The 24553-nt window shown below is 54.3% G+C and overlaps 8 protein-coding genes across 8 annotated transcripts; 4 read left to right on the forward strand and 4 right to left on the reverse strand.

Moving 5' to 3' along the window:
* The first annotated feature begins 132 nt into the window (after positions 1 to 132).
* On the forward strand, positions 133 to 3431 carry BO70DRAFT_380417 (MCM DNA helicase complex subunit MCM6). Its single transcript, XM_025545412.1, has 4 exons — positions 133 to 1819; positions 1880 to 2015; positions 2074 to 3057; positions 3120 to 3431. The coding sequence occupies exons 1-4, from the start codon at positions 180 to 182 to the stop codon at positions 3231 to 3233; spliced, it is 2874 nt and encodes a 957-aa protein (XP_025398477.1). The 5' UTR covers positions 133 to 179; the 3' UTR covers positions 3234 to 3431.
* A 145-nt stretch (positions 3432 to 3576) lies between these two features.
* Positions 3577 to 4102, forward strand: BO70DRAFT_57601 (uncharacterized protein). The gene has a single exon (XM_025548553.1). It carries the CDS (start codon positions 3619 to 3621, stop codon positions 3883 to 3885), a length of 267 nt encoding a protein of 88 aa, XP_025398478.1. The 5' UTR covers positions 3577 to 3618; the 3' UTR covers positions 3886 to 4102.
* Positions 3648 to 8888, forward strand: BO70DRAFT_338462 (putative SNF2 family helicase). Its single transcript, XM_025541201.1, has 14 exons — positions 3648 to 4328; positions 4387 to 4849; positions 4901 to 5621; positions 5673 to 5693; positions 5750 to 5834; positions 5897 to 5984; positions 6031 to 6150; positions 6206 to 6363; positions 6415 to 6514; positions 6578 to 6665; positions 6719 to 6914; positions 6977 to 7890; positions 7948 to 8127; positions 8201 to 8888. The coding sequence occupies exons 1-14, from the start codon at positions 4130 to 4132 to the stop codon at positions 8498 to 8500; spliced, it is 3633 nt and encodes a 1210-aa protein (XP_025398479.1). The 5' UTR covers positions 3648 to 4129; the 3' UTR covers positions 8501 to 8888.
* On the reverse strand, positions 8769 to 11416 carry BO70DRAFT_397369 (uncharacterized protein; the record flags this gene model as incomplete). The annotated part of the gene is made up of 3 exons (XM_025546699.1): positions 8769 to 8942; positions 9544 to 11112; positions 11369 to 11416. 3 exons carry the CDS (start codon positions 11414 to 11416, stop codon positions 8769 to 8771), a joined length of 1791 nt encoding a protein of 596 aa, XP_025398480.1.
* A 1450-nt stretch (positions 11417 to 12866) lies between these two features.
* BO70DRAFT_387984 (uncharacterized protein) lies at positions 12867 to 15812 on the reverse strand (the record flags this gene model as incomplete). Its single annotated transcript, XM_025545943.1, has 3 exons — positions 15241 to 15812; positions 15046 to 15173; positions 12867 to 14950 (listed from the first exon to the last, which is right to left on the reverse strand). Exons 1-3 carry the CDS (start codon positions 15336 to 15338, stop codon positions 12867 to 12869), a joined length of 2310 nt encoding a protein of 769 aa, XP_025398481.1. The 5' UTR covers positions 15339 to 15812.
* A 236-nt stretch (positions 15813 to 16048) lies between these two features.
* BO70DRAFT_430053 (NPA1/URB1 family protein) lies at positions 16049 to 20335 on the reverse strand. Its single transcript, XM_025548122.1, has 5 exons — positions 19963 to 20335; positions 18112 to 19893; positions 17273 to 18063; positions 16889 to 17215; positions 16049 to 16825 (listed from the first exon to the last, which is right to left on the reverse strand). Exons 1-5 carry the CDS (start codon positions 20108 to 20110, stop codon positions 16508 to 16510), a joined length of 3366 nt encoding a protein of 1121 aa, XP_025398482.1. The 5' UTR covers positions 20111 to 20335; the 3' UTR covers positions 16049 to 16507.
* A 236-nt stretch (positions 20336 to 20571) lies between these two features.
* BO70DRAFT_57645 (uncharacterized protein) lies at positions 20572 to 21080 on the reverse strand. The gene has a single exon (XM_025548554.1). It carries the CDS (start codon positions 20913 to 20915, stop codon positions 20661 to 20663), a length of 255 nt encoding a protein of 84 aa, XP_025398483.1. The 5' UTR covers positions 20916 to 21080; the 3' UTR covers positions 20572 to 20660.
* An 8-nt stretch (positions 21081 to 21088) lies between these two features.
* BO70DRAFT_430054 (uncharacterized protein) lies at positions 21089 to 21786 on the forward strand. Its single transcript, XM_025548123.1, has 2 exons — positions 21089 to 21556; positions 21686 to 21786. The coding sequence occupies exons 1-2, from the start codon at positions 21149 to 21151 to the stop codon at positions 21734 to 21736; spliced, it is 459 nt and encodes a 152-aa protein (XP_025398484.1). The 5' UTR covers positions 21089 to 21148; the 3' UTR covers positions 21737 to 21786.
* The last annotated feature ends 2767 nt before the right edge of the window (positions 21787 to 24553 follow it).

Genomic DNA, 24553 nt, shown 5'->3' on the forward strand with positions numbered 1-24553 from the left:
ACCAACACATCTATCTTGAGGCTGGCCCTTGCGACTGAACAGCAGCAGCAGCAGCAGCAGCTTGGTCCTGGGTTATTTTGGTGCCCCCCCCCCCCACCATCCCCTCCACATCCTATTCAGCTCAGCTCCCCACACCCTCCCTCGCAACCCTCCTTGGACCCTTCCTCCCGCTACCCACCATGTCGTCCCTCTTTGATGCCGTGCTGCAGTCCGAACTGGGCTCCACGGCCGGCAACCAGCGCCTTCATTCCGATCAGATCCCCAGCTCCCGACCACAGCCGCCCTCCGAGAGCAATGGCCCCATGAGTGACATGCATGCCTTCCCCGACGACCAGGTCGCCGACTCCAATGCCTCCACCGTGAGCCGACTGCGGAATCCCTACCTCCCCGGCCCGCCCCCCGTCACCGATGTGGCCGGTGAGAAGGTGCAGCAGGCCTTCGCCGAACTGCTGGAAACCTATCGGGAGGAAACACCCTTGTCGTCGCAGCCACAGTCGTCGGAGGTCCGGAGCGACAAATACTACATTGCCCAGATCCACGGCATGTCCAAATTCGACCTGTCCACCCTCTACATCGACTTCACCCACCTGACCTCGATGAGTAGTCCGATCCTGGCGGACGCGATCGCCAACCAATACTACCGATTCCAGCCCTTCTTGACCAAGGCCCTCCACGATCTCATCGCCAAGTATGAGCCGGAATATTTCGCCGCCCACCGTCAGGCCACCACCGCAGGCAGCGTGTCGTCGCAGGCCGGCACGTCCATGATCGCGGGCAACTCGAGTGTGTCCGACAACCCAGAGTTGGAGCGCAATATCCGGGAGAAAACAAGACATCAGCAGACGGACAAGCTCTTCTCGCTGGCTTTCTACAACCTCCCTCTGGTGTCCCGTCTGCGCCAGCTTCGCACCTCGCAGATCGGGAAGCTGGTCTCCGTATCGGGTACCGTCACGCGCACATCGGAAATCCGACCGGAACTGTCTCTAGGAACCTTTATCTGTGAGGAGTGCAAGACCGTCGTCACCAACGTGGAACAGACCTTCAAGTACACCGAGCCCTCGCAGTGCCCGAACAACACGTGCGGTAACCGCTCCGGTTGGCGGTTGGATATCGGCAAGAGCACCTTCATCGACTGGCAGAAGGTGAAACTGCAGGAGTCATCGCATGAGATCCCGACTGGCAGCATGCCTCGGACCATGGATGTCATTCTTCGCGGTGAGATGGTTGACCGTGCCAAGGCTGGTGAGCGGTGCATCTTCACGGGTACTTTGATCGTGGTCCCGGATGTGAGCCAATTGGGCCTCCCTGGTGTCCGACCGGAGGCGGTTCGCGACGAAGGCGCCTTCCGGGGAAGCGAAATCGGCGGCGGAGGCGTCTCGGGACTGAAGGCTCTTGGCATCAAAGACTTGACGTATCGGTTGGCCTTCCTTTCTTGCATGGTTACCCCCGACACGACCACGCCGGGCCAGCAGTCCAACCAGCAGCTGAATGGCCAATCTCACAACATCCTGGCTTCTCTGAACCAGAACCGGGACCCCGAAGCCAACGAAGACCAAGCCCAGGAGGCCCTTCTCCAGAGCCTGACGCCGTACGAGGTCCAGGACTTGAAGAACCTGGTTCACTCCGAATACATCTACTCCCGGTTAATCGACTCTCTCGCTCCTATGATCTACGGCCATCGTCAAATCAAAAAGGGATTGCTGCTGCAGCTTATCTCGGGTATCAGCAAGTCTACGGAACAGGAGAGCCTGCAGCTTCGTGGTGACATCAACATTTGCATTGTGGGTGACCCGTCAACCAGTAAGAGTCAATTCTTGAAGTAGGTTCTCACCCTGTTCCTTTTGCGTTGTTGAAAGAACCGTTACTCACGCGGGTTCAGGTATATCTGCTCGCTGCACCCTCGTGCGGTCTATACCAGTGGTAAAGCTTCGTCTGCCGCCGGTTTGACGGCGTCCGTTGTCAAAGATGCCGAGACAGGCGAATTCACGATTGAGGCTGGTGCCCTGATGTTGGCTGTAGGTGACCCTTCCCTATGGTAATCTGTGCCCGAGGTGAACTTACGTGTAAATCTAGAACGGAGGCGGTATCTGTTGTATCGATGAGTTCGACAAGATGGATATTGCTGACCAGGTCGCCATCCACGAAGCCATGGAGCAGCAGACTATTTCCATCGCGAAAGCGGGTATCCACACCACCCTCAATGCTCGGGCGTCGATTCTCGCCGCTGCGAACCCCATCGGAGGACGGTACAACCCGAAGACCACGCTACGTGGCAACCTTAACTTCAGTGCTCCCATCATGAGTCGATTCGACCTGTTCTTCGTGATCCGAGACGACCCCAATGAGAGTGTGGACCGCAATCTGGCCGACCACATTGTTAATGTTCACATGAACCGGGACGAGGCCGTCCACCCGGAGCTCAGCACCGAACAACTGCTACGCTACATTCGGTTCGCACGCACATTCAAGCCCGTCTTCACCGAGGAGGCCAAGGCCTATCTGGTTGAGAAGTACAAGGAGCTTCGCGCCGGCGACGCTCAAGGAGGAATGGGCCGCTCCTCGTACCGCATCACCGTCCGACAGCTCGAGTCTCTGATTCGTCTTTCGGAGGCTGTTGCCAAAGCGAACTGTGTGGAGGAAATCATCCCCAGCTTTGTGAAAGAAGCCTACGACCTGCTCCGCCAGAGCATCGTGACTGTCGAGAAAGACGACGTCGAGGTGGAAGACGACGAAGCCGCAGTGGAAGATGGTGTTGCTGCCGAAGAGGACCACGAGATGGGGGATCGTGATCGCGAGGGCGACAGCCCCATGCGCGAAGACGGGGAGCCAGCACAGCCCCAGCGGACAAGGACGAAGATCACGTATGACAAGTACATGAAGATCTTGAACCTCATGGTGCGTCGTGTCAGAGATGACGAATCCAAGTCCGGTGAGGGTGTTGAACAGGAGGACCTTCTTGTGTGGTACCTGGAGCAAGTTGAGTCTGAAATCGACACGGAGGAAGATCTACAGAACGAACGCTCTCTGGCTGTGAAGGTGTTGAAGCGGATGATCAAGGTATGTTCAACCCTGTTGCTGTTGATTCTTTGTGGTCCGGCGGTTTGACTAACCCGGGATAGGATAATATCTTGATGCCCATCCGCGGCGAGGGTCTGGTGGATGCCGGTGAAGACGGCCAATCTTCACGGACGGTCTATGTGATGCATCCCAACTGTGCCATTGACGAGATGTAATTTCTGTTTGGTGTTTCGGGTTCGGGCAAGGTAAATCTTGGGCGATGGTGGTTATGAGTGATGATATCCGTCTTTGATCTTTGAGTTGAACTTTCCTGTGCATGTCTCGTGAAGTGTAATATTTTTTTTATAGACCGCGAGGTCTGGAGTGCATGTGTTCTTAGTATATTTTCTAATCCACATGAGCATGACCATTTTATTTTGCATTGCCTTCTGGATAGGGCATCCAGGCACCCCGGCGTACCTGCCATCCTCGATCCTATTTCAGGCAGCACTTTCTTTTCCCCTCTCTTTTCCCCTCTCTCTTCTTCTTCTTCTTCTTCTTCCTCTCTCTCTCTCTCTCTCTCTCTCTCTCTTTCTCTTTCATCACCATGGCTTCTCTCTTATGTTCTTCTTCCCTCTCTCTCTCTCTCTCTCTCTTGCTTCCCTTTCTCTTGCCTCTCTTTTGCCCTCGCTTTGGCTCTCTCTTCCCTCTCTTCCTCGCTTTCCTCTCCCTCTCTCTCTCATCCTGGCCCTCCCCCTGGCCCACTATATAAACCCTCTCTCGACCTTCTTCGCAGCCCTCCTCATCATCTTCCTCCCTTCTCTTGATCATCCTGTGATCCTCCTCTTCACCTTCCCCACCTCCTCTCAACACCTCTCTTCACCTTGATCTGCAGCCACTCTCTCGCCCTCGCAACGCCTCGCATCCCCTGCCACCTCCACCCCCCACGGGCCTTCAACACCTCCACTCAACCATCTACCCGATCTCTCTTACTCCGAGATTCACAAGCATCCCTTTTCTCTCCAATTCCTCTCCTATCTCTCTTTCCACGCCTTCCCGCATATCTCGCTCTTCCCCTCGTTTCCTTGAAGCACTCACCCGTGATCTTCAACGCTCGTCAACTACCGCAAGAATGGAGTCCCCTCCGGACAAGGAGGCTCAGCCTCCTCAACCCGAGGGCGCAGCCAAGGGCGCAAGCGCCGAGCCTGTCCAGGAGGCAGAGATTCTTGATGTCAGCATGAAATTGGCTGACTCCATTAGAGACAGGAGGCAACGCTCCGGGGCTAAAGGCGCGTTTGCGATGGGCCGGTTAGGTCTCAGAAATGATCAGCGTAAGCGGCCCCTTTGAAATGACTAGGTCGTTTCGACTAATGCTGAATGTCCTTATAGTGACCCAAGCTGAACGTCCTGTGTCGGATGTGGATGCGCTGCCGACTGGACCGGCAGTTGTGCCCCTTCCTAGTGAGGAGGATCATTTGTTTGTTCCTGATAAGGAAACCCAGCCGGTGGATCTTTCGGCGACTGCGGAGACAGGCTTTGGGAACCTCACCTTTGACGAGTTCTTCAAATCGCTTGATGGCGCAATAAAAGACGGGGATGCAGATGCCACTACCTCTCAAATTCAAGGCGAAAGAGAGGAAAATACAGAACCACACCTCAGTGGCACCGATGCTCAAGATTCCCCCAGTTCTTCATCGGTTAGGATCGTAGCGTCTTCTTCATCTTCGTCATCAGTTCACAATGAGTCCTCTTCATTGAATCTTGAAAATGACACAGAAGAACAGGGATCCCAGGACGAGTGGCCCGAAGAAGAAATCGAGGCCATGGCTCAGGCCGAATTATCCAAGGCGAAGTAGGTACTCCGATTCGGGATATGCAACATCACCACGGCTAACAATTCCAGGTTCGAGGACATTGAGCGATGGTTCGAAAGCCTTGAGAACCCGTCTATCAAGGATATCGTTCTATATAAAGCAGCAAAACAGATAGAGAATGCCCGGTTGAGAAGAGTTTCCATCCGAAAAGCACTCGGAGATCAGGATGATACTGCCATCTTAGATCAATTAGACAAAGACCCGGGACAACCCTCCACTTCTGGAAAGATGCCGACCAAGGATGAGGCTGGGCCATCCAATGGGCGTACACAGACGACACGTCGAACGAAAGCGAGACCCAACCGAGTTTCGGCTGACGAGAAGCAGAAAAGCATGGACATTGGTCTTCAAATTGTTCTCAAAGATGCGGCCAAGAAAGAGGACAAGAAAAGTGGCGTCAAACGCAAAAGAGGTGCTTCTGGCGGTGATGGATACCAATGTCCCAGGAAGAAGTCGAAGAAGAAGGGAATGAGTGATAAGGAATACTTGGCGCATCTCCTCTGCCCGAGCGTTGTTGGAGATGCCCATGGCAGTGCCGCGTTGCGGGAGATTCCTCATTTGGTAAAGTTTGATAAGGAAAAAGCGCTCACAGACATAGTCGCGAGTATTCCTGCCGCAGACAAGAAAGAAGCCCGGTCTGACAAGCGAAAGGTGCTCGAGGCAACCAGGAAATTTTCCTATGGGGTGAAAAGCGACGGGAAGCTTGGTTGGAAAATCAAGGGGCTGAAAACGAGCTTATACCACTTTCAGGTTAGCCACTGTTGAACTCACTTGATATGTAGGGGCTTACACAATGAATAGCTTATAGGGGCAGCTTGGATGGTGAGTAGGCCATACATATAGTGGGAGTTAGAGATACTCCATGCTCACTCATACAGCGTGACCGAGAAAATGCAACTCACCCTCCACATGGTGGCCTTTTCTGTGATATTATGGGATTTGGGAAGACAATCCAATCTCTTGGTAAGTTAGTTCCTGGATTGTATGGTTTATTAACTCAACGACCGTGTCTGATTGGACTCCAGCGAATATACTGGACGGGAAGCCTACTGAACCTGAGGATCCGGTGAAGACCACTCTCATCGTGGTGCCGTCGCATTTGGTCACCCATTGGTATGCCAGCTCGATGAAAGTGCAGGACACGCTCTGATTGCAGCAGGAAGGACCAGATCATCAAACATTGCGAGGAACAAGAACTAGGCGACGTACTCGTGTACAAGTCTAGTTCGAGACTGGAGACTCTTGATCCAGTCAAAAGTCTGGAGAAGTACGATATTATGTATGTATAATGGAGCTTCAACCTTGAATGAAACATGAAACTAACAGGTTGCTAGAATAACTACGTATGAGGAAGTGAGAAGGTCTTATCCGCGTTGTGGATTTCCAGCAGAGGTATTTGATAGGCAGAAGATTATCGACTGGTGGGAAACGAGATTTGACGAAGAAGCCGGGCCTTTACATCAGATCAAATTCTTGAGAATTATACTCGACGGTCAGAAAGGCTTCCTCCTCAGCATCTGTGTCAATCTAACGAGATCTTCAGAAGGGCATCTCATAAAAAATCACCTTTCATCAGTGTCCATCGCTGTCCGTGGTCTTACAGGCCGATTTAAATGGGTGCTGAGTGGCACCCCAATACACAAGTGAATAGCTCAGAACTTCCAGCCATGTTTGAAGTAATATATTTGCTAATCCGATAGTTGAAGTTATTTGGAGGAATTTTATCCTCATTTTCTTTTCCTCGGTGTACCTTGCCTAGGCGATTTTGATTATTTTACCCAAACCTTCTGCAAAGTACCTACCACACTATCCAACGTCCAGGAGAGCTCGCTTATTGTAAATATTAGGATGAGAATGCACATGGACGCCTGGTGAACTTGCTACGATCTTTCCTCTTTCGTCGAACGCATCAGAGTCGACTTTTTTCGCTTCCTGTTATCAAGCTCCCTGATGTCAAGGAACGCATCGTGAGAGTGGACTTCTGTGAAGTAGAACAAGAGATCTACAATGCAATCGAGGAGGTATACATTGAGAACATCAATCGTAAGAAGACTGACCTCCTTTTTTCCCTGAAATTACTGCCACCACCTATCTGACCGATGCAGGTAAGGCACATGTTGAACAGCCCAAACTTGATCAATACCGATGTTTTCTCGCAATGATTCTGCACCTGCGCATGTTTTGCAGCCATTTGCTCACTACTCAGGTTATTGTGAAAAGACTGTTATCGGATGGACATCTGATGACAGTACTAGTGAGGCTTGCGAAGAGGGCTGTAAACCAAGAGCATCCCTCATTCAAGATTGTCAGATGGCTTATATCAGTACGCATGAACACCACGGTACTGACGAGTGAAGATTCCAACAAAGCCCCGAGTCTTTACACGGAGGCTCTTCATGGCGACAGGGCAAAATTGACAGAAAGCTATTACAAATTCATGTGTGATCTTCATGAAGACGGGCAATGGGATGAGCGGCTTGAAAGAGCCAGTTGCCCCAAATGCAATTTTGTCCCGGTGAATGCTGTGATCACATCTTGCCAGCATATGTATTGCGAGGAATGCTATTATAGCCTACTGGATGATGACATGACTTCTGCAGATGGAAAGCCAATCTGTGTCCATTGTTCAAATGTCATCGAGGAAGCAGCTTACGAAGCTTTGAAAGAAATCGAGCTTGACCCGCCAGAGAAGGAGGAACCACAACAGAAGAAGACGAAAAAGCAGCTGCAGCGGAAAAAGAAAGCAACAAAGAAGATGCCGCGAGGTAAATATTATCACGTTGCCATGCCCGGACCAGCAGATGAAGAGGACGACAAGCCGGATGCCGATGAGGAGACAGATTGGATCCCGGTTTGCGCTGAACACATGCCTAGTGCTAAGTTGACAAAAACCTGCGAAATCATCAGCGAGTGGCTGGCAGGAGATCCGTCAGTCAAGGTGGTCGTTTTTACGCAGTTCCTGGACTGTGTGCGGATTCTGAGCATCATGTATCAAGCGCAGGGGTGGGAATGTAGATGCGTGAGTGCTCAAGATTTTCAACCTGTCACGGCCATGAGTTTCCCTAACATGATACAGTTGACAGGAAAAATGCGCATGGCGGCCCGTGAAGAGAGCATGGAAGAATTTCGCGCCAAGGATGGCAACGTGAAGGTGCTGATAGCGAGTCTCAGGGCCGGCGGCATAGGGCTGGACTTGTCTGCGGCCAACAAATGCATTCTCGTCGACTTGTGGTGGAACGAAGCCATTCAGGAACAGGTATGCGTGCGGACTGCGATGATGCCACGCTAACCTCCGATATTTCGCAGCTTCTAACACTTTTTTTCTCCAGGCATTCTGCCGTTTATTCCGAATCGGTCAGGAAAGCAAGGTCGAGTTCGTTAAGATCCTGGTCAACAACACCATCGACGAGAACTTGCATGAGCTCCAAACGAAGAAGACCGCGGAAATCACGGGCACCATCGGCGAGGACGTTCTCAAGGGCCGAGAGACAATCGAGAATCTGCTCGAGATGTTCGCATACGTCGAGACGGACAACAGAGGCGCTTGGCATCTGACCCCGAAGACCAGGGGCAGTGAGAACGGCAAGAAGGGATTTGGATATCGCAGCACCTTCCCGGGTTTCTTTTGAGATGTGTCTACAGAAAGGGAGATTCGACTTTGGACTTTGCTTTTTGGTCTAGTTGGGATCGGTATCTACTGACCAACACCATCATCACTCGTTACTCTTGAAGATTTTTCCCGGGAGATTTCGTTTAGCACTTGGATTTGGATTTTGTGCTTACTGCCAACTTGCCAATATCATTGATGCATATTGACTTTTGAGATTTTTGAAGATTTTCAGCAAGTGCTGCTTGTATCCCTCTCTCGGTGTCACACACAAACTTTGTCTTCGTCGTCTATGGAATGTCGAAGACAACACTGGAGTGAGTGACACGGGATGGAATATTGGGAGGATTCGCGAGGACCGGGATGGCAAATAATCGCCAGCATGCTTCATCCGTTATGGAATTTACTGCATTATGAGCTTTGGATTTTCGATCTTCTTCATTGTCTTCATCCACGTAGTCGTACTAGGTGACCGGGCTAATTGCAAGTTTAGGTTTTTTAGAGATCACCATGAGAAATAAATACTGGGAGAGAGGTAGGATTCTTCCGTACGATTTCTTCTTTCTTGGGCAGATTTGTATTTATTTGTTTTTATTCATCTCGCCATATTCTTTCACTTGTGAGCTACAAAACATTGAGGGAGGAAGAAGAAGAAAAGGACTCGATAGCCAGTGGCATTTCATTATTTTATTTTATTCATTTACAACATGATCATCCCATGATAGTGTTACTCCATACTTTATCAGCCTCATATCCACATGCTAGATGGCTGTATCCCTCCTAATAGCGGAACCATCCTTTCCTCATAATTGAACCTCGACAAAAGTACATCTCCTCCCATCCCATCCGAAATTGAAGCCTAGTATCGCGAACCATATGATACATGAAGTATGAACCATTAACTGTGTGTGTGAATGGCACTTATCCCTGATACAGCCAGCCAAGCAAATACTCAGCTCACAACCGCCTCGCTCCCCTTCTCGTCCGTCCCCCCGAACCACCACCAGAACCACCCCCCGCTACTACCCTCGCCGAACCATCCCCCACCACCCCCCCACTCGACACCCTCCTCGCGGACGACAAGGCACTCAACGAAACCTCCGTCGCGCTCAACCCGCCGCCAATCGCCCCTCTCGAGGCCATCTCCACGCCCTCCATCGCCCGAGATCCAGACCCAGAGCCAGAGCCAGACGCAGATCCGGAACCAGAACCAAAACGAGCAAGCACCGAAGATGATGCAGAAGTATGAATCGACGTGTTCTGTGCGCGCCGCTGCCGACGGGCATGGTGGTACCGTCTTCGACGCAGATGGTCGCCGAATTCGGCTTCGTCGGGGTCGATCTCGGTGTCGGCGTCTTCGTCGATGAAGTGCGATGGGTCGGTGGGGGTCCAGGTGCGGGTATTATTGTGGTGGTGGTGGTGGTGGTGATGGTGGTGGGTATCGACTGCGGTGTCGAGGGTCATCTCGTCGTCGGGGTCTGAGAATTGGTTGGTTTGGGGGGTGGTGGTGGTGTTAGTATTAGTATTAGTAGTAGTATTAGTGCCAGTGCCAGTGCCCGTGCGGGTGCGAGTGCCGGTGGTTGTGGTAGAGGGATTCTGGATCTGGACCTGATTTCCCATTCTCGCGTCCTGTTGCAGTTGGTGTTGCTGCATCTGTTGCAGGAGAAACAGCTGTCCCTCGGCATCCACGTGCATGTTCTCTTTATCCTCATCCCAGTCTCGTTCGGCTTGTACCTCGCGATAGTCCACGGCTGCGCCTGCGCTGCCTTGCTGTCCCTGCAGGGGAGTCTCTGTATGGGTCGCTGTCTGGTCTTGGTTCTGGTCCGGGTTCAGATTAGGCAATTCGCTATCCTCGTAGATGTTGAATCCGAAGCGTTGTCGTCCGTGGATCACACCTCCGGGGACAGAGCTGGTGAGACAGCCTTTTTCAATTGTGCCTGTGAGCTTTCCGGTATTGGCACCGGCAGCAGTGCTCTTCATCCCCCCAGGATACAGATAGGTGTCCATTCCCCGTCCCGGGACCGGTCCCATTGACGGTTGCATCTTGTCGAAAGTGAGACCCGAACCGCGTTTCTTCATCTCCATCTCTTCCAGCTTCTTCTCTTTTTCCTTCTCCTCCTTGTTCTCGTCTTTCTTCTTATTTCCCAGAGACACGCCCCCATCCACACTGTCATCCCCATCCACATCCCCATCATGATCCACATCGACATCGACATCGACATCCATATCAACATCCCCATCAATATCAACATCCACCTTCATCTCCACCTCCACATTCTCACTATCACCACCTCCCATAGTCATACTCCCCACCTCAACCGCGTCCGCAAACATGCGCCGACTCTTCTCCACGAAGGCCTGGTGCGCGCCCACTTCGGCCTCGTGGGAGCGGATGACCTGCTCGTACGCGCGAATCTCGCGGTCCAGGGCTGCTTCGAGACGATCGCCTGCTTGGGTCCAGGGGGATGGGAGCCGGGGCTTTTTGTTTGTGGAGGAGTCGGGACGCGTGCGGTTGGGGCTGGGGCTCGGGCTGGGCGAGCGTTCGGTGTAGGTGCGGGTTAGGCGGTTTTTGGCTGTGGTTGTGGTTGGGGTTTGGGGGTGGGACTGGGACTGGGACTGGGACTGGGACTGGGACTGTGAGAGGTTGGTGAGTGGGTTGGCAAATGCCTTTGAGGGTGGGGGTTGAGGTTCGGGGGGGATATGGGGTGGGGGGTGTGGGAGAGCAGAGACAGTGAGATATATATAAAAAGAAGAAAGAAAGAAGAAGAGAGCGATGATATAAGATAGATAGATGGTAGATACGTAGATGTATGTACGTAAAGGAGAATTATGAGGGTATGTATGAATATAGAAGAAAGAAACACAAAGACAAATAGAAATGCATACTCACATCCTGATCCATAACATCGTCCACCTTATCCATCCTGTCCTTGTTCATCTTGTTGTAGTACTATATCTTGCTGTATCTTGCTTGCTTGCGTGCTGCTTGTTCTCTTGCCTTCTTCCTCTCTTCCTCACTCCCCTTCTTTCTGAGGCGAATGGCCTCACAGCTTAGACCTACTTCACCTAATTGAAACAAAGAGACAATATCAGCAAGGCTCCAAGAACGCAATATGCCCCATCTATCACATCCTGTGACGCGCCATCACGCCCCATCGCGTGGCGTCACAGCACAACACAGCACACCACATCATATCACATCGCAAGACAAACAACAACGCAAGACAAGACAGGACAAGACAGGACAAGAGAAGAGAAGAGAAGACAAGACAAGATGCGATGTGACGCGACACCAGCCCCACAATCCCCGCTCCAAACCAGCACATACCGGAACAGTAACCGTATCTCACGCGAGAGGAGAAACTAACTTACTTTGATCGTTGATCGTTGATCTTTGATATCCAGGTGCGGGATCCGAATCCGGCGGGAGACGAGCGAGTTCAGTAGCTAGAAGGGTGAAAGGAGAGTGCGGTTGGATAGAAAGAAGAACCGGGGTTGGGGGAGGAGGAAGAGTGGGAGGAGAAGGGGAGGAGAAGAGGGAGGAAGAGGAAGTAAGAGAGCGAGAGCGAGCGCGAGCGGGTGAATGGGGATGAGATTCACTGATACCGATCCTAACACGGACCAGCAGACAACCAGCCGGATTCACTGGCCCTGCCTGTTCTGTCCTGCATACCTCAGGCAGCAGACCGGGATTTACAGCCTCTACTATACCTAAGCTAGCTAGCTAGGTATTCTACAGTGAATAAAAAACCATCACAAGTAATAGGTTCATTGAAGCCCGGTCACTCTAGATACGCAGCAGTAACAGCAAGCCTTCAGACTAGCAAGCAGAATCTGCCTATTACCCATTATTATCCAATCCCAGGGTCTGTACAAACAGAGCAGCGTCGCCGCAAGCACTGGTTGCAACAGTCGCCTGAGCAGCAGCAGCAGCACAGCATCAGCATTCGCAGTCTCGCAGCATGAAGCCGACAAGTCGAAGTCGAAGTCGAATTCGAATCCCTCCCCGCAGGGTGTGTGCTCTCCAACCAACCAGCCTTGGCCTTTGTCATGCACCAAACAATCACAACTAAATGAAAACCAGATACAGACAAAAAAAAGAAGATCGTGTTATTATCTGGCATCACAAAGGGGGAAGGTAAGGGAGGAGAAGCTCCGCGCGGGGCTATCCCATCTGGTGTATACTCATTTCATTCTCGGGAGTTTGCCATGCCAATGTCACTGCGCAGACCGGCAGTCCTACCGGAACTGTCCAGGTCCGAGCATGCCGCCCCGCGCGTCACCGCCAACTTGGCCAAACATATCCAACAGGTGCCGCGAGGATGGGGGAGGCACTTGGGGCCCGGGGTTGCCGTCAAAGGGCATCTGGCCACGGTGAGCAACCCCCATCAGCACTTCGTTGGGTGGCATGGGGGGGAAGCCGGCGGGGGGGGCCCGTTCATGTACCCGGGCGGCGGGGGCATCATGCCGGGCGGGGGGCCGCGTGGGAAGGGCTCCCGCTCATTCAGAGGCGGGGCATTGGCATGCATCGGCATCATGTTGGCCATGTAGCTGGGGTTGACCCCGCGCGAAGGAGTCGGAATCCCCGGCGGGGGGGCCAAAGGCGCCGGCCCGCCTCCCTGCTGCTGCGGCGGAATCTGGGGGCCGGTCCATCCCGGGGGAGGCATGTGCTCGAAGCCCGGCGGTCTCTGCATGCCCATGGCCGGATGCGGCTGTCCCTGGGGCGCCCGGCTGCCGCCAGGCGTCATCGGGAGCTGGCCGCCTTGGGGGAACGGCATATCTTCAAAGTATGCCATTGGCGGCCCATTGGCGGGCCTTTGCCGAAGATGTTCAACGTCGGGTCTCTGCATGTTGGCGATGGCGGGATCATTCAAGAAGCTGGGGCCCTTGGGAGCACCTCCGATGCCGGGAGGGGGGGACATCATTTCGGGCATGTTCAGCAGGCCAGGGGCAGGACCGCCGGGGCCAGCGCTCGGGGGCTGGCCGAGACCGCCCGGGCCCTGGTTGGCGACGGGCGTCACTTGAACCTGCTGCATCAGTCGAAGGAGATGTTCCCGCTCCCGAGCCTGAGCCTGAGCCTCGTGAAGGTATGGGTGCTCTTTGAATACTGGGCCAGCATTCCGGACAGGTGTCTCCTGCATGGGGAAGTACTCCTGTCGCTTCATCTGCTCCCGGGCAGGGGACGAAACGGCACTCCGATTCTGTTCTGCCTGCACCAGGGAAGGGGGCCGGTTGGTGGGCATGGGATCATTATGAGGCGTACCGTTGCGGGACCTTCCTCCACCGCCAAGCATCTGCAGGATGCGCTGGAATCCTTCTTGGTCAGCACTGACCTCGGTGGTCATAGCTGGGTTCAGAGCCGGCGAGGATCTAGTCTCAGGTAGAGAGTCCGAGTCCCTGGCTGGACTGCCTGGGGGTGGGGAGAACAGCCCAGCGAACCGCGACGACTTCCCCAGCTTGCCTGGAAGGCCTCCTGGGATGGCTCCTGGGATGGCTCCTGGGATGGCTCCTGGGATGCCCCCTGGAATGCCCCCTGGAATGGCTCCGGGAAGCGGCTCCTTCTTGACAGTCGGTTCCACCACGGGGGAGGCCACCTCCTGGGGTGGCGGGGGCGGCGCCTTGGAGTCACCCAGCAATCCGAAGAAGCGCTCCATGGCGACATCCGACGTGAACGGGGTGCCCGTGCTGCTGAAAATCTCGCCATCGGTAGGTCTGGGCTCCGCCTTTTGCGCCGGGGCAGCAACAGGTTCGACCGGGGGCTCCCTCTCCTCTGCGGGGGGTTGGGAGGAGCCGGCCTTCATCCTCTCCTTCCAGCGCTCAAAGTCTTCCTGCGTGTGCACCCGCCGGGGCTCATCTTTATCATTCGCGTCCAGCCACTCGGGCTCCTGTTCAATTTTGGCGCCCCGAGTCCAGTCACGGTCTGCACCGTGCCGATCTCGGCGCCATTCGCGGTTCCGTATCGGGGTCTTCTCTTCTTCCGGCTCGGGCGCATCATGGGCATTGTCATCCCGAAACCAGCTCCCTTCGTGTCGGGCTCGTTGGGGCGTGCCATCCTTGCGAAGGAAAACCCGCGTCTCCTTCTCTTTGACTGCGCGTTCGCTGTTGTTGGGTTCGCGTTGATCGCGGTTCTCCCACCGGTCGAACTCCCCATTGCGTCTTGGCTTTCGTTCTTGCTCCTCCTGGCCGAAGGTACGGCGGGGACGTCCATTGTTCCAGTCTTCTCTTTCCCCACGGCGGTTGTTGTTGTTAGTATTGTTGGTAAACGCTCCTAGCTTTCCGTCCCGTCGGTCAAAGTCTCTTTCGCCCGATTCCCGTTCCTTGAAGAACTTCTCGCGGAGATTGAACCGGTCGTTCTTCGCGTCCTCGGTATCAGCTGGCTTGGACGATCGATCGGTAGCATCTATCGATCCTTTGCCGGGTATCCGAGATGCGGAGGCAAAAGCGGTCTTAGGGGGTCCAAGAATGATATCCTCTGCATGCGACCAATTGCTTGCGTTAGCGATGGCCTAGTTATCCGCTTCGGAGAAAGCGTGAAGAGAAATGAACAGCAGACGGTGTCCGTATTACCTGAAGTGGAACCGCGGGCTATATGACGGGCTTCGAAGAGGCTGGGCCTTCTGGGGGTGGTCTCGGCCGGGTTGTTGGGGTCTCGAGGGTTTGTTGTTTTGCGTTGGGTTGTTGGGTCGGGGATTGGTCTAACAGGGCAATTGCATCAGCTCGAGGATCGCATGGATGAATCCTCAGATCGGAGCAGGGCCTTACCCCATCCATTCTTCTACCGACGGTAACGCGGTAGGCTTGGTGACCAGCGGCGACGAGCGCAGCCATAGCAACTCATCGATGTGGTAACGTCGCGCCATGAAGACGGCTTGGAGGGGGAGGGGGAGGAGTGTGAGACGCTATCGGGGTGTCGTTACGACGATCTCATTGGTCGTGGGCGGTCCTAGGATGGAAAAGGTGGAGTTGGGAATATCACGGGGACGGACAGGAAGGGAAAGGAGACGAGGCCAGGTGGATTGTGGATTGTGGATTGTGGAGGGCGCGGAGCAGGCTGCGAGGTGGGTAGGGAGGGATAGGAGGCCTAAACGCAAGGCCACTTCACTTGCCAGTGGCAAGGAGCAGGGCGGAGGAGAGCTTCGATCGTTCAAGGCAGGCAGGACAAGACAGATTCGGGGCAGTTCAGGAGGATGAGAGGAGGGCTCGTTGGGGGAGCGGGAGAGGAGGGGCAGGTGCTGCAACCCAATCTGCCAGCTGGTCGGCGTCAGAGAAGAAGGTCTCAACTAGTGTCGGGTAGATTCAACAAGGCGAGCGAACAAGTGACGGCGGGCAAAGAGTCGGGGGGGGGGGGACAGAGGGGAGGTTGATGGTGGAGGAGGAGATGGTGGTGAAAGGGAAGAAGAAGAGAGAGAGAGAGAGAGAGAGAGAGAGCGAGAGTTGCCAGTTGCGGGCAAAAGTGAATGAAGTTCCGAACTCCCCAACTGCCCAATCGGGACCGTCACCGCTCACCTGCTCGTCCACCTCGATTCTTCTTCTTCTTATTTTCCGCTCTCTCCTCCCACAATCCACCATCCAACTAACTCCACCTACTCACTCCCCATCCGAGTATCCCGATTGCCCTTCTCTCCGTTGACACGACGTCGTGTTTTCCCCCCGTGGCCGTGGCGGTGTCTACGGTCTCGGGTCTACGGTTCTCCTCCGCACACGGTCCAGCAAAACAAAACCAACCGCTGTCGCTCGCTACCACGCATTAACATCCCAGGTCTCGCGTGGGATATGTCATATAATGATATATATAATACATGCCATCTCGACAAATAAGCTAGGTCTGATTTCCCAATGCATGGATCTACATTTCACGATCCCCCAGATCATCCTATCATCGGGTACCCCAAGTCGCAACCGCACCGACCCTCACCGCGGTATCCAACCTGAATCAGACGCCAATTATGATGTAACAAATATACCGGCGGTGGGCGCCGCGTGCCCTTTCCAACGCTCTACCAGAGGTGTCTATGTCTGTCCTGTCTGCCTAGGCCGCAATCTCTTCAACCGCGCGCAGGGCGGCGCCTCCGCTCCATGTCGATACCCAGTCGCTGTCTGAGGTCTGCTGCAGCGACTGCGCAATGGCCGTGAAGGTGTTGCTGTCTTTGGCCGTCACCGCGGGCATCTGGCTCTGCACCCAACTGAGGATGCCCGCTCGGGTGATCAGCGTCGTGCTCCCGCGCACTTGGGTCGAGCGATGCAGCAGGTGCAGGATCTTTCGCTTGGCAGAGACGCTCGCGCTCGGCGATTCGTAGAAGGCGAGAGCGCGCTCGAAGACGTTCGCGCGGCGGTAGATTTCCATGTCCTGTAATCCGTCAGTCATAAAAGCCATGCCGTGCGGGCAAGGGGGATCCGGTGGGGAACATACGGCTTGGGTCCGAAGGCCCTTGATGAGTAGATCCAGAAGCCAGCTGGTTTCTTCGAAATAGCCGTCGTCAAGCTCCGGTTCGTGCAGCAGGATCTTGTCGATCCAGTAGGATGGGATCTTCTCGGCCTCCCAGTGAGGCGCCTTCTGCAAGAACTTGTTGACCTTGCCATACAGCTTGTGCATGGGGGTCGTAAGGACGGCGAGGCAGCCGGAAGCACACTCCCCGACGATCCACGGCACGGGTGATTCGAGGCCAGCCCGTTTGGCGGTCTCCAGAAGCTCTCCGGTGAGAATATAGACTGATCTCCATTCGGCGTAGTTGGACTCCTATAGGCATGGTCAGCTTCCATCTTGGGTAGACCTGGAGAATGGGCACAAGCATACCTTAAGCTTCGCCATGAAGCGGATGATGTTCGCAAAGGCCTGTCTCCGGACTTCCTCGTGTTCAGAGCACAGGCAGAGCATCAACTCTGCGATCCGGCCTTGCTCCACGGACACTTCAAGTTCATCCTTCTCCCAGCGACGCAGCTCGTTATGGGTGGTGCCCTCCGTGGGCAGTGTGCCAAAGATTTCATCCAGATCCACCTCTTCCTTCTCCGCGGCAGCTGCCGCATCTGGGGAAGTGGCATCCTCCATGACTGTGTCAGCTCCATCGTCCTCGGTGTCTTTCAATGCTTTCTTGAGCATCGACTTGGACTTCTTGTTCTCCGCGCATTCCACCAACTGGTCCCGGGCGGCCTTCAACGCCTTGGCATCTTCTCCGGCACGCTTCAGGTTTCCAAGCACCCTGGCAACCCAGGTAGCCACTGCGCTTTCGGTCTCCGCGTCTCCGGCCTTGGTGATGAACGGCCACTGTTCGGTGATGGCGGCGACAAGAGGGCTGACCGGACTCGACGCTCCCTGGAGTGAGGCATCGACAAGGTCTTGGTAGTGAACTGGCTTCTTGGCAATTCGGCAGGCGCAGTTATCGAAAAAGGAAAGTTGGCGCTGGAGCTTCTCGGCGTCGGTGGTTTCGAAGCTGGACAACAGAGCCGGGAATGAGGACGGCTGCTGCAGGACGGAAGCTTCTGTGAGCACCGTCCTCGAAAGGCTGTCGATTTCGCGCAGAGAGTCTCTAGATGTCGCTGAAACCAGAACCTTCAGGATGGAAGTGAAAGCGGAGCATTGCATGGAGGCTAGACTGTATTAGCACATGGGGTTCAAAACGCGACATGTTTTCTTACCTGGTTGTTGCCACCAACGCATAGATGTAGACTGCTGTGTGATCTTCAGGATGTTCTGCAATTGGCTTAGCAGAGACTCGGAATCATCTTCGTCGAGATTGCCCTCGTCCAGGCGTTTCAAGATGTCGACCAAAACCAGCGAAGCATCGAACCCTTCCTCAAGTGCGGCATCCGGCACCACATCGTAGAACCAAGCGAGAAGCTCCGAGACGGCATCTTGCTGCTGCAAGTCCTCCTTGGCGGTTCTCTTGTAGAGAAGAATGACTTCTTTGACCCCGGGGCACCGGCGACCGAACTCGGCGACCAACTTGGTTGCGGCTTGCGTCCAGAGCGGCTGGCTGATGCCATGGTCGGCATTGAAGACCTTCAGGACGGCCCGCAGTTTATTGAACGCAATGGTCAGGATTCGAACGGCAAACAGGGTCACAATCTCGGCGTTCAGGTTCAGGCAGCGAGTGATGATTTTCTGGGTCAGTGGGCGAGGGAGCACACTCTCGATCACCACCGAGACGGGCGGCGGCGTCGCAGGAGACTTCTCCTTCCAGCCACAGTTCGCAGGAACGGGCAGCTGCACGGTGGAGAAGAGAAGGGCGGATTCTGCCAGCCAGGAGGGAGTGGGCTTGGGGTCTGAGATGAACATGCTTTTCTTCGAGAAGAAATCGGCCACGAGCTCGGGCGCCGCCTTGAAGATCGCCACCAGCAGCTCAATCTGGAGACTGTCGGCATCGGGACGGAGAGTCTGGATCAGATACGACAGCGTTGTGTTGCGAACAGGGACGGATGCCCGGAACTTGTCCACATGGACAGCAGAGTCCAGGCCAAGATCGATCAATGTCTCATCGTCCGTGGGCAGCGACTCGGGATCAGTCCCTGTCGGATACCAGCCAGATTCCGGCATCAACACGCCAAGCTCCGGATTGGTGCAAACGTTCATCAGGATTTTGTGAACCTCGGCTGCGATGTTAATGTTCGCAAGGTTGGGCTCCTCGGATTCACGATCATAGCCATAGAGCGTAACGAGACGCTCGAGATTCCATCGGCTGAAGAACTTGCTCTTGGCGATGCGCGAGATCGAAGCGTCCTGGATGATGTCTCTCTCAATGCACTTGATGATCTCCACGACAAACCCTCTCGAGTCTTTTCTGATGTACTCCAGGAACGCTCTCATCACCTTGTGCTGCTCCAGAATGTCGCTCTTCGAAGTTGATTGCAGGAATTTGAGACTCGTCAGAACATACTTCTGAGCATTCTTGCGCAGAGTAGACTTGGTAGCATCATCCGACATGTCCTCCAGCTGGGCCTTGTTGGGAGTCAGGAAGGTCTCGATGCGCTTGAAGGTAATGTACCGGGCCGCATAGACGTTCCGGGCGACAGCACCACCATCGAAGCCGACCATTTCCGTCAGAAGACGAAGGCAAGGGGAGATCAGATGCTCCTTGGACTTCAAGGCGGTCATGCCGCGGTTGAACAGCCTCAGCTGCTCCTTCTGGACGAGGTGCTTGCATAGCGCCAGCCCGAAGTCGCGGAACTCCAGGTTCGTGGACACGGTCTTGATGAACAAAGCAAGAACGGAGGGAACAACGGTCAACAGGGACTCGTTGTTGTTGCTGTCAGCGAACCCCCACGTCTGGATCAGATCCTTGAAGCAAACGGCCTCATTCTCATTGACGTGGGAGATTTGCGAATCACAGTAAGCCTTGAGGATGCGGAACTTTTTGGCCTTTTCGTCCTCATCCTCCGTCTGCCCAATGGACATTAGAAAGTCCTTGAACTTCCTGATCCCTGTATTGCATGGTGAGTATCGGCACTGGCATGCATGGCCCATATCTGAGCGCGGGGACGCCGACTTACCTTGCTTGGATTCATTGACGTTCTGCTGGAAGACCAAGGCGGCGTGGATCTGGGTGTGGGAGGTGATGGATGAGGTGGTCTCGGCCTCCTGGGGGGTATCCAGCTTTCTCCTCTTGCTACGAGGGTTCTGGGCCTCGTGGAACGACATTCTGGCGTGACAGCGAGGGAGGCTCTTGGTTGCGAGGACGACCTCGAGAAAGCTGGATCTCCAGAGATGGATCGCCGATGCACTGAGTGCCCTTCAGAGTTTTGCGGCCTCTGATTGGGTCGGGTGGGTGCCACTGCAGCGCTGGACTTTTGTGAGTGGCACGACGCAGCCAATAGATAGACAGATGGATGGCCTCGACCGAAAAGCTCAAGAGATCCAAGTCCGAGCAATCAAGTTCAAGATGAGTGGAAACAAGGAAGGAAAGGGAGAAACTCCGACAAGGTTGGAAGAGAAGAAGAACCCGGTCGCGTGAATATCTCAGGCAACAAGGCAACAACACGGCAGGCCCCATGGCCCTTTCCGCTGATTGGCCCACGCAGCAGGCCGGCAGGCCGTCAGGCAACGAAATGTACTTCAGGTTCTAGACCTTCAACCCTCCCTCCCCCAACCAGCTTTGAGAAATAGTTATAGTCTCCCTCGAAACGTCCAGGGCGCCGACAACCACCGTCCTTGAAATCGACCAATGATTCACCAGTCGATCCATGGATAGCTACAATTGGCCCGTAGCAAGCCAGTACTCATCATCCTCTGTTGTTCGAATCCGGTTTGTAGACAGGTAAAGTAGGTAAGCTAGCTTTTCTCCCCCGAAACTGTCCGGCAACTGCCACTTTTCTCTCTCTCTCTCTCTCTCTCTCTCTCTCTCTCTCTCTCTATCAACCTTATATTTGACCTGATCTATAAAACAACCCCCCCCAACCCACCCACGCAATGCCCAATGCCTCAAGCCCATATCGTATAGATCCATACCTCCCACTAAACCGTCTCATCATCATCATCATCATCATCATCATCATCATCATCATCATCATACTATCTAACTCGGTATCAGGACAATATCCTAGTCGAGAGACAGTTCCTTAATTTCCATCATCCTACCGTACTACAATATATAATACACATACACCCCCCCCCCCCCCAATCCAATCATCACATTTTAACAGAACTCAAACCAACTCAAAAAACACACCTCCCATACCCATGACCTCTCCCTCCCCCCTCCTGGGTACATACACCCTCCTCTCCTACACCTCCTCCCCCTTCGACCACCACGGCCCCACCATCCACCCGATGGGCCCCGACGCCCGCGGACTCCTCACCTACGCGGCGGACGGGTACATGGCCGTGAACGTGATGCCGACCAGCAGCAACAAAGTGAAGCATTCGATCCAGGACGGCGTGATGTACACGGGGCGGTTCTGGGTGGAGGAGGCCGGTGGAGATCAAGATGGACATCGAGGTCGAGGTCGAGGAGGAGGACTAATGGTCAGCCATCAGGTGCATATGGCGTGTCCGCATGAGTTGGAGGGGTCGGTGCTCAAGCGTCAGGTTACGTGGTTGGAGGGGGATCGGTTGAAGTTGTCGTCGTTGGGGTTTGTGGATATTGAGGTGAGATGTTTCTATGTTTGTGTTTGTGTTTGTGTTGGTGGTTTTTTTTTGGGGGGGTTATTGTTGAAAGGGAGGGGAGGAAGGTGGGATTAGGCTGGGACTGGGGCTGACGGGTTATATACTATATAGGGTCTTATGGTGAGGCCGGAGTTGGTGTGGGAGAGGATTAGTCGGCCGTGATATTGATACTTTGCGGAAAGAAAAGGGGGTGTGAGATGGTGGGGGTTCGGAATACAATGCCTATCTTATGGTCAATCTCGAAGATTCATTATGTGTTATAAAACTACCGACCTAGTTGCAGGCAATTCATTAAATCGTTACATCTCTAGCGCAACGTGCACAGAATGAGCCCATCTGGCTTCTGGTCAAAATTTCGTGAGGGGTATTCTTGATTGATGACTACCATATATATGCCCATAGAAAAGAAATGGTATGGAAAACAGGATGAACAGACAGATTGAAAGGACGACAGGGCCACACCCGGGATAAAGAAGATCAACCCCAGGTTCCACCGCCTCCACCTCTGCCTTGACGTCTCTGCGCGGACAGACGCCAGTCGTCCTCGCCTGCAAACCGATTGTGCAGCGGCTGGATGCGCTCGGCCTTCTTCCGCTTCGAAAGGCGATCGGTGGGCGCCACCTTGAAGAAGGTCGGGGCGGCCTCGACCAGCCACTTGGGTTCGATGGCGGTGGTGCAGTGCATGTACTCCTTCGTGGTGAGGACCAGCGTGTGGTAGATGACGTGCTCGGACGGTTTGCCAAACAGGGCGGAGCTGGGATGCATGTAGACCGGCGTGCCTTCGACGAGAGTCTTGTAGCCCTCCTGGGGATCTTTGCGCGCGGCGTTGCGGAAGAAGCCCGTACACATGGCTTGGCGCACCTTGGTGGTGTTTCTTCCACAGGACACGATTCGGTGGTGGTACCGTTCCATGATCCCCAGTAGCTGTTGACGAACATCTTGCGCGCGGCGAATCTGACGCGCTTGGATGAAGTTTTCGAAGCACCAGGCGTTGTTGAAGTTGGACTTTTTCCACCCGTTGTAGACATTGAGGAGAGTCAGGTGGTCTCCGTGTGGGTCGTGGAATTTGGACTTCTTCTGATCTGCCTGTTGCTGCTTCTCCTTGGGGCGGTAGAACACCGACTGGATAGACAGCATGGCCACGATGCTCAGCATTTCATCGGAGCATCCCATGTCGACGGAGGCGATAAGAACCTTGGCAAGGGCTGGCTCCATGGGGAAATCTGCCATCTTTCTGCCCAACCGAGTCAGAAGACCCTCGTCATCCAATGCAGACAAAGCATATAGCTCCTCCAGTGCCGTAAGCATGGTGTTCGTCGGCGGCGGATCCATGAAGTCAAAGTGTAGGAGATCATTGATGCCCATCGCCTTGAGCATGAGAATAGTATGCGAAAGGTTCTGGCGTTGGATTTCGGGAATCGTCGTTGGCAGCATCTCCGACTGGTACGCCGCTTCCGTGTACAGACGGAAACACTTTCCAGGACCAGTTCTTCCAGCACGGCCTGCTCGCTGCTTGGCCTGCGCCTGCGAAATGGGGGTCACCACCAAGGAATCCATGCCAAGCTTGGGATCGTAAGCATTCTGCTTCACGAAGCCAGGGTCGATGACATAGTAGATATTGTCAATGGTAATGGACGTCTCGGCAATGTTTGTGGCGATGACGACCTTTCTGCCGCCGGGTGGCGCAGCCTCGAAAATCCTGCTCTGCATCTCACTGGGAAGAGCAGAGTAGACAGGAAGAATAACCAGTTCGGGTACAGTGGACCCTAGGGCCTTCATTCGCTCGTATAGGATCTCACATGCTGTATCAATTTCCTCTTGGCCTGTTAAGAACAGTAGGATATCACCCGAATGTTCCGTCAGGTGGATCTGCATGACTGTGATGAGAGCAGCATCGAGATAGTCGGACTCGGGCTCCTTGGAATACATGATCTCGACGGGGAATGTACGACCGGGAATTGAGAAGATAGGACAGCCGTTGAAATACTCGGAGAACTTTTCGGCGTCCAAAGTAGCTGAGGTGACAATCAGTCGGAGGTCTGGTCGCCGTTTGATGGTCTTTTTGAGCAGCCCGAAAAGAACATCGGTAGCGATGGTTCGCTCGTGGGCTTCATCAAGCATGATCACCGAATACCTCTTCAAATCCGGATCCAGGAGCACTTCTCTTTGGAGCATGCCATCGGTCATGTACTTGATCTTCGTCTCGGGACTTGTGCAGTCTTCGAAACGGATGTTGTATCCAACCTCGGCACCAAGCCTACATCCGACTTCCTCGGCCACACGTTTGGCGACAGACATTGCCGCCACACGACGAGGCTGTGTACATCCGATGATCCCATTGTTCCCGTAGCCCCCTTCAGCCAGATACTGGGTAAGCTGTGTTGTTTTTCCAGATCCAGTGTCTCCGACGACAATCAACAGCTGGTTTTCGCGCACAGCATCGAGTAGTTGCTTGCGGAACTTGTAAACTGGCAAGCTTTCGCGCTGCTGCTTGATGGACATGCTGGTGCGCTTCCCGAACGACTGGTTCTTGCCCATTGTCACCCGCTTCCATTCGGGCACTGAGTCGTCCGGCTTCGACTGTTGAGTGCTTCGGAGATCAGCGGCGAATTTCCGCTCTTCAGGCGCCACCATAGGGTCCTGCCACTGCGCATTGAGGTCGACGCCCGCGGCCTGTTCAGCGGCCTTATCTTGGGCTTCTTGCTGTCTGATATCGCGTCGCTCCTTGGCTAAGTTGGTACCTGCCATCGCAGCCCGGTTCATAGAGCCATCAGGGGCCTTGACGACCCGGATCGGAGAGAGCTCCAGAGACATCTTGGTCTGACCAGCCAGGAAAGGCGGCTCCTCGTCCTTGACCTCAATATCAACATCTTCCTCTTCCTCGAATGTCCCTTCACCCGTCAACGTCGCGTGGTATTCTTCGTCGATATCGGGATAGTCGGCCGCCGAAACAGCGCCAGACGCAATCAGTTGCTTGAT

Source organism: Aspergillus heteromorphus (genome assembly GCF_003184545.1).
Source record: "Aspergillus heteromorphus CBS 117.55 chromosome Unknown BO70scaffold_16, whole genome shotgun sequence".
Lineage (NCBI taxonomy): Eukaryota > Fungi > Ascomycota > Eurotiomycetes > Eurotiales > Aspergillaceae > Aspergillus > Aspergillus heteromorphus.